The sequence below is a fragment of the Salvelinus fontinalis genome, chromosome 37 (assembly GCF_029448725.1).
Source record: "Salvelinus fontinalis isolate EN_2023a chromosome 37, ASM2944872v1, whole genome shotgun sequence".
Lineage (NCBI taxonomy): Eukaryota > Metazoa > Chordata > Actinopteri > Salmoniformes > Salmonidae > Salvelinus > Salvelinus fontinalis.
In genome coordinates this window covers 12,527,022-12,535,750 of record NC_074701.1, presented here as the reverse complement: position 1 = coordinate 12,535,750, position 8,729 = coordinate 12,527,022, and the positions used below count along the sequence as shown (strand labels likewise).

Sequence of the window (8,729 nt, the reverse complement as noted above, 5' to 3'; positions counted from 1 at the left end):
TTATCGATGGACAAGATGCCTTTTCTTAGTTGCTAAGGTGTGACCGTGCTGACGCATTATGTCCTCAATAAGTGAGCAATTATCTTACATCTCTCTCAGCGTGGCATTGAGTTTGTATCCAGGAGCCAGGAACAAATGGATATCATATTGTACGCTATACCTGGGGTTTGTGTCCAGGTGTCCTCCAATGATCCTTATCTAGTGGTCATCTGATCTTAGATGTGTCTGAGGCTGAACCCCTGCACCATTCTGTTTCAGAACCACTTGATAAAGGGTTGATGTAGATTGATGTAGGTTGGCATAGAAGTAGAATTACTAGTAATTCTATTTTTAGAAATGTATTTCTAGGGTTGGCCTAATGTTATGTTCAAGGTGGTCCTTAAAATCATGAATAAATACAATGAAATGTTTTGTTGTTTAGAACAGGTTAAAGTCAACGTGTGTATTGTCACATTTATATGGATGCATATGGTTTATCAATGTAATAACAATACCAACTCACGCCCCTCGCCTTGGAGGAGGAGGGACTTCTCAACTTCCATGCGCTGAATGATTGCAACAAGTCCCATGGTTGAAGGAGCAAGACGTGGATGGAGAAGCCCCTTGCGTGGCACACGTGGATGGAAAGAATATGTGGCAACCTGTTGATAACGGATTTATGACAATGGAAAACTTTGTAGGAGTAAAATGACAAAAGTGACAATAGACATTTTATTGAAAGAAGATCTTGTTCTTGCCGACGGCGAAGACATAGTAATAGGCTACTGCATTCCCATGGAATTCAAACTTTTAGGATAGTGGTAACACGTGTTAACTTTTATCTAGTAACGCTTCGGTGGCCTACCGAGTCACACGTTTCTGTAAATGTGAAACAATATCAGAAATAATACAAATGGCACTGCGCGGTGCAACAATAGTCCTACAAAGCAAATACTTTCGTTATTATCCATGATAAACCAATAATCGCACAGGTAGCCTAGTGCAGTATGAACACATAACAGGTGTTTTCAGAGTAGTCAAAGAGCAGACTTGTTAGAATCCTTAAATAACTGGTCGGTAGGTAACCATTCACCAAGAGGAAGCCTATTTGAAATGGTCTACACTTGCTTTATTTACTGGGAAGAGATAACTTGGAAGATAATTCAATTAAAGTCTCAGTTCACAATGAAACTGCTGAACTTACTTTGCGTTGTTGTCGGGTTGTGGAGGACATGCCTGACGAACGGAAACTGCCGGAACCTCTTCATTGACAGCTGTCATTGCTCCTCCGAGAGGTCCAAGAAGTTGGGCAGACAAACGTTCCGGGTGAAAGTGGTGTGTGATGATGTGGAATTACTGGACACTCTACAACCCAGTTTCTTACCCAACAAAACTGTTTCCCTGTGAGTATGACATCAAGCAAACAACAAAACAGTTGTTGAACAAAGGTTGTTAAAACGTTGCGTGTACCAAATGCAGGGGCGCATCTTTGGTTTTAGAAGTGTGGGGGGGGGGGGGGGGGGGGGGGGTTAAATCAATGTAAATACATTTTTTGGGGGGGGGGGTAGATCAGCTTCAGTATTGCAGATAGATTGTGGCTTTCATCATTGTAATTGTCTGTATCATTTCCAGTCTCTCATATATTTTTTTGTAAATATATATTTTGAAATATATTTTCCTATATTATTTTACCCTAACCCTACCATCCCTCCCTTGTTTGGAGTAACCTAATGTACAACAACACTTAGGCTTCTACTTCCAGCTTATACATACGATATACATTTCACGCACACAGCATATTTTACAATATTTCTCGTTTGTTTGTTTTTAGTCCAATCCTTCAGCTCCACTCAACCCCTCCCATCTATCTCTATTTGCCATAGATTTTTCAACTGTGCTGTGATATTTCTCAAAAGTTCGGAACCTTTCTATTCTCATAGATTCTACATATTGTACATAAAAAAACGTTGTTTGCTAAGAGTATTATTATATTATTGATAGATTGACTATGACTTTTTAAATCACCCATCAGTGCTATTTGCAGAGGTGGACATAACTTGGCAAGAGGTCTGGGGGTTCTCCAATTTTTGGGGGGCATCTAAAGCACATTTCTTGCATATCTACACAATCTAATATGACTCATGTCCCTTCTATGGTCTCTATTTAGAACAACAAAAAGTAAGCATAAATGCCCACAGTCATCAAGCTAGGTAAGAGATGATTAAATATGTTTAAGTGATTGATAAGACTGAACTAGATCCATGATAATTCATTAATCAATATTGTGTTGCGCCTTTAACTAATAGCTTAACAAATGAACAACTCTTACGAATAAAGTACAAAGACTTTTGATTGTCTTTAAGACATCCTCCATATCAAATTTCAGCCAGACCGCCCAGCCAACCCGAGCCGCCTACACTCCCGACCCCCACCAGTCTAGTCAATAACTCAACTCTCTCCCCAACACAACTTCCTTCCTATCTTTTTTTAATGTCTCAATGGAATGGTTTGGAAAACAAAAGTTGAATGAAAACACACATACACATTAATTAACACACGGAAACAGTACACCCTCCATATAATTCATATCGTAGGCCTAATTCTACTGTAGAGATTTTTTTACTAGCTGGGTCCCCCGTACTGCCCCTAGGGGTCTGCGGCCCTGTAGCCGAAGGGAGGGCGGGGGTGGACCTTGTAGGCATCCCGCAAGTTGGAGTAGTAGTGGTCGACTGTTTTAGCAGCGCGAGTATTACAGTCAATGTGTTGATAGAACTTCGGTAGCACTCTGAAAATTGCTTAGGAGCTAGAAGCAGAGCTGCCATATCTGTCGGCGCCATCTTTCCAGTAGGGTTGATCCTAATTTTCTGACCTAACAACAGCAGTCAAGCACCCAAGCTACCTGGCTAATGTTGGCTAGCTTTTTAGCTACTTACAGACACAAATGAGAGAACAGCTCACTCTGACCACTTTATCGCCCTAGCAGAGCTGGTTAGGCTGTTTTTATGTTATCCAGAGTGTTGGTGACTGCAACTGTGCTGCTTGCAACAATCTAATTACGCTTTTTTGTCAACGCTTACTTACATCGGCCATATTCAGCTGGTGTTGAGCGTTTGTAAATTTGTCAGTTATTCTGCGCTCTGGCACACTCGGATGAGAGTGCTCTGAAATCTGAGTAGATAACCAGAGCAAATTTACCAGCTACGTCTATCCACAGTTGTCGCAGTGACATCATGAACATTCTATTGAAATGGTTACTTGCATAGTGGTCTTTTGTTTAGACTTGTAGCAAGCTAGCTAAACAATGAACCATAATCCCAACTCATAACGTTACTACCCTGCATGAATCTGCAGGTAGCTAACCAACCAGGTTCAATGTAAGCTAGCTAACATTAGGCTATAACTAGCAATGCAAATGACTCTAAAATACAAATAATATACTTACACATATCATACACGTAATGTTAGCTGGCGAGCAGCCAGCTAAAGTTAGCTGGCTAGCTAAAAGTACACTTTAACTTGAAAGGAAAACAACTTTGTGACAAAATTATAAACGGTTAATATTTGAAAATGTAGCTAGCTAGACTATCTTAGCCCTATACATGGCTGGATGCTTCTCCCTCTCTGTCATGGGTGCCTTGGTTGCTCTTAGTTTGAAGTTGTAATCCAGAGACAGGTGTTTTATACAACAGCCTTCTGTGTCTTCTTTTTTTCAACTCCCTCTGCATATTTGCAATCAAAAGCCAGAATTTTCTCCATGTCCTTAGCTATCATACTTTGGTCAGGGAGGTGTCCAAGAACCCGATGGTCACTCTGACAGAGCCTTCCAGAAGGACAACCATCTCTGCAGCACTCCATCAATCAGGGCTTTATGGTAGAGTGGCCAGGCAGAAGCAACACATCAGTTGAAGGCACATGACAGCCCGCTTGGAGTTTGCAAAAAGGCACCTAAAGGACTCTCAGACCATGAGAAACAAGATTCTCTGGTCTGATGAAACCAAGATTGAACTCTTTGGCATGAATGACAAGCGTCACTTTTGTAGGAAATCTGGCACGATCCCTACGGTGAAGCATGGTGGTGGCAGAATCCTGGTGTGGGGATGTTTTTCAGCAGCAGGGACTGGGAGTCAGGATCAAGGGAAATATGAACAGAGGAAAGTACAGAGAGATTCTTCATGAAAACCTGCTCCAGAGTGCTCAGGACCTGAGACTGGGGGCGAAGGTTCAACTTCCAACAGGACAACGACACTAAACACACAGCCAAGTTAACGCAGGAGTGGCTTCGGGTCAAGTCTCTAAATGTCCTTGAGTGGCCCAGCCAGAACCCATACTTGAACCCGATGGAATATCTTTGGAGAGACTTGAAAAAGCTCTAGATATCTGATAGATAAGGGAGAAGGGCCTTGGTTATCTTTAAAGATAACTAGAGGCTAGAGCTGACCTGGCTGTGGTAGCTACTCACTGGTGTAGCTTATTCATTCACCTCAGTCGAGAGGGGATGAAACATTAGCTAACGTTACATGTCAGTTACACTACTAGCTCAGTACCGCGAATAAACACTAGTTGAGTTTTTTTTTCTGTTACGTTAAACAGCAGTTTCCTTGCCAGCTACATTAGTGAACTAAAGAGCAGGCAGTTTCTGTTTTGCTAATTTTTACAACTCGGTGAGAGAGCGCAACACGTGCACACTGAACTATGCTCAACTCTCATGTGCTGGTACAGCCAGCCTTCCAGAAGCTTTGCCTTCTCACAGCCTGTCAGAATCCAGTCGAATAGACGCTCCAAACAGCCTACCTAACTGCTTGGAGGCGTCCGCATGGTCCTAAAGCACACCGCAGCCACGTTTCGTATCACATTCCAATGCTAAAACTGGGGGAAGAACAAAAATGCAATTTCAGAATGTGGGAGGGACATATCCCCCCGTCCCCTGTCCCCAGTGAAAGTTGCACCCCTGACCAAATGTTTAGATAAATCATTCACCAGGCCACAATATTACAGCATCCATTAACCTTTGAGGGAAAAAAAAGGCAAGTTAATTAACTTCTTGCGACTACAGGGGGTGCTGTTTTCTCATTAGCATAATTGCATTACAGATTAAACGGCTTCCTACTAAATTCTTTATCGTACAATATGCATATTATTACTATTATTGGATAGAAAACACTCTCTAGTTTCTATAGGCGTTGGAATTTTGTCTCTGAGTGGAACAGAACTCATTCTACAGCAATTTCCCTGACATGGAGTCAGATTTCACACATTTTGGCCCCTGATCTGGAGTCAGTTTAAAGGCCACTGTGAACGCTATCAGGATACGGACACTGCTTACGTCTTCCCCTGGATGCCTTTACGTGATGACGATTTGAATGGTATCGATTGCGCAATCACAGCCCCTATAAAACAAAAACACGTGTAGGTAGGAACTCTTTTCCAGATGCGTCGGGCGCGCGGTGGACACCGACCTGCTCTTTTTCCAAGCATTAGTGTAGCCAGTTATATTTTCTACTTGTTATAGGAGTTAAAAACATCATAAGGTAGTTAATTTAAACCGTTTTATAGCAATTTATATCCGTTTAGTGCGATTTTGGGACATTTATTTCTGAGACACTGTGAATCTCTGGGCACGGTTCCAGTTCATGCCGAACGCAATGGGCATTTCTACATGGCAAGAGGACAGCTTTCGACCAAAAGACGATTAGAACCAAGAAAGGATTCTTTGCCCAAGATTCTGATGGAAGAACAGCTCAAAGTAGGAACAATTTATTATGATAAATCGTGTTTCTGTCGAGAAATGTTAATCGCTTATGACGCCATCTGTTTAGACGTAGCTTCGCTTGGCGCAAACTGTATTGAAAAGTAAGGATAATTTAAAAAATGTAAATCAGCGATTGTATTAAGAATTAAATTGTCTATCAATCGCTGTCCACCCTATATTTTTTAGTCACGTTTATGAGTATTTATGTATACGACTAGATCACTGTCTAATATGGCGCACGACATTGTCTGACCAGCTGGGCAACTTTTGTCATTGTCTAACCATGATTTTGGTGGCTAAATATGCACATTTTCGAACAAACTGTATATGTATGTTGTAATGTGATGTTACAAGAGTGTCATCTGAAGAATTCTGAGAAGGTTAGTGAAAAAATTAATATATTTTGGCGATGTTTACGTTATCGCTCTCTTTGGCTAGAATCAATGCTCTGGTAACGTTTGCATATGTGGTATGCTAATATAACGATTTATTGTGTTTTCGCTGTAAGACACTTAGAAAATCTGAAATATTGTCTGTATTCACAGGATCTGTGTCTTTCGATTAGTGTATGCTGTGTATTTTTACGAAATGTTTGATGATTAGTAATTAGGTAAACACGTTGCTCTATGTATTTATTCTAGTCCATTTGTGACGGTGGGTGCAATTGTAAACTATGATATCTACCTGAAATATGCAAATTTTTCTAACAAAACCTATCCTATACCATAAATATGTTATCAGACTGTCATCTGAGGAGGTTTTTTCTTGGTTAGTGGCTATCAATATCTTAGTTTAGCCGAATTGGTGATAGCACCTGATGGAGTGAGAAACTGATGGAGTTAGAAAAGTGGTGTCTTTTGCTAACGTGGTTAGTGTCACGTTCCTGACCTATTTATGTTAGTTTTTGTGTGTTAGTTGGTCAGGACGTGAGGTTGGGTGGGCATTCTATGTTATCTGTTTCTATGTTGGTTTTGGTTTGCCTGGTATGGCTCTTGATTAGAGGCAGGTGGTTTGCGTTTGCCTCTAATTAAGAGTCATATTTAGGTAGGGCATTCTCACTGTTTGTTTGTGGGTGATTGTCTTCCGTGTCAGTATGTTTGTTCGTACCACACTGGACTGTAGCGTTTGTTTGTTTCGTTTCGTTTCGATGTCGTCTGTTTCCTGTACGTGAGTTTATGTTTAGTTATGTAAGTTTATGTTCAGGTTTCGTTCGACGTCGTTTTCTTGTTTTGTTATTTCGTAAGTGTATTTGTTTTCGTGTTGCCATCATCGTTGTTAAATAAAAGATGGCTTATTTCCCTGAAGCTGCGTTTTGGTCTGAGGATCCTTCTCTCCTCACCTCATCTAAGGATGAGGAGAGCACAAGCCTTTACAGTTAGCTAATAGATTTACATATTTTGTCTTCCCTGTAAAACATTTAAAAAATCTGAAATGGTGGCTTTATTCACAAGATCTGTATCTTTCATTAGGTGTCTTGGACTTGTGATTTAATGATATTTAGATGCTACTATTTAATTGTGACGCTATGCTAGGCTATGCTACTCAGTGTGGGGGGGGGGGGGGGGGGGTGATCCCGGACCCGGGGTAGATACTCGTAAAAGGTTAATGCTCAGATTACCAATTACCATAGTCTTACAAACACCATACATGGAATTGTAATAAATCATTATTTAATGTACTTTCCCTTCTGCCTATGCTCAGTAAATGTTGGTCACTAAGGTAGTTATATTGTGCCTTTTCCTTTGCATCCTTTTGACTGACCAGCTCTCTGCTAAAATTGCTGTCTTTTCAGCATTTTCCTCTCCAATATCTGGTGCACCATCTGTTATTTGTCAAAGGATGCTCAAAGAGACTAAATTTATGAAGAAGGAACCAACAAGAGGAATCATATTAATTTTACAGGTACTGTCAGATTAAATAAGAGAACGCACTTTACAGTTTTGAGACCAATCACATACACCCTGCATGTGTGGAAATTGACTAGGCCTACTAGCCTTATAGACTGTTTTAGTCATGGAAGCTGTATGGAAAGGTGATCATTGAGGGAGAAAGAAGCAAATTTGGAAATTTAAAGAAGCGCCTCTATTCCAAACACTGTGGCAGAAGATTGTTGAAATATGCATGTTTATGAGTAATAATGAATGGTGATAGCATCATGGATATTGAATTAAATTCTGAGCAGCGTTGGCCATTTCCAAGATGGCGTAGCAGTGGGGATGTCTGTTTTGATTGTCTTGTCCCATCCCTTGTATATATTGTTTTTCTTCGTATATAATTCGTATATATTTGTATCATTTTTTTAAACTCCTTTTCCATCTACGGACTTAACATACTCTCCTGCAACCCAGCCTCATGTGGTATGGATCTGCTATTTTTACACTTTTGAACCGGAACCCCCTTCTGAAGCTAGCCAGCTGACTAGTAGTTAGCCTGGAGCTATCCTTGAACTAGGCACATCTCCCGGCTAGCTGAAGAGATTCCATCAAGCAATCCCTGGGCATCAATACCTCTTCTGCCAATTGACCTGGACCCTTTGCTGCCGACACGGAGCCCCACCGATCCATCACGACTGGTCTACCGACGTAACCGTCCGAGGGGGTTTTCTGTCCCGAAGTAAGCACCAGTTAGCCTGGAGCTAGCCTCGAGTTAGGCCCTTCTCCCGGCTAGACAAAGAATTCCATCAGATAATTCCTGGGCTTCAATACCTCTTCTGCCAATTGGCCTGGACCCTTTGCTGCCAACACTGAGCCCCACCGATCCATCACGACTGGTCTGCCGACGTAACCGTCCGAGGGTGGTTTCAACAGACTCTTGTTGCGACGTCCCCCTTAGGCCCATCTGCTAGCCTGCTGCTAGCCCCGGCCTGCTAGCTGTCTGAATCGGCGTGCCTCCTGCTTAGCTAGCTACTCACTGGACCCACACATGCGGTGACCGCACCTGGCTTAAATGGTGCCTCTAGAGACAAAACCTCTTTCATCGTCACTCAATGCCTAGGCTTCCC

General features: G+C 41.7%; 1 protein-coding gene across 1 annotated transcript in view; it reads left to right on the top strand.

Moving 5' to 3' along the window:
- The first annotated feature begins 565 nt into the window (after positions 1-565).
- Positions 566-8,729, top strand: part of LOC129836160 (adhesion G protein-coupled receptor A3) — a 255,828-nt gene continuing 247,664 nt past the window's right edge. The window contains exon 1 of the mRNA XM_055902004.1: positions 566-1,382. Coding sequence (XP_055757979.1) covers positions 1,093-1,382 — 290 coding nt within the window. The 5' untranslated portion in view covers positions 566-1,092. The remainder of the gene's footprint in view (positions 1,383-8,729) is intronic.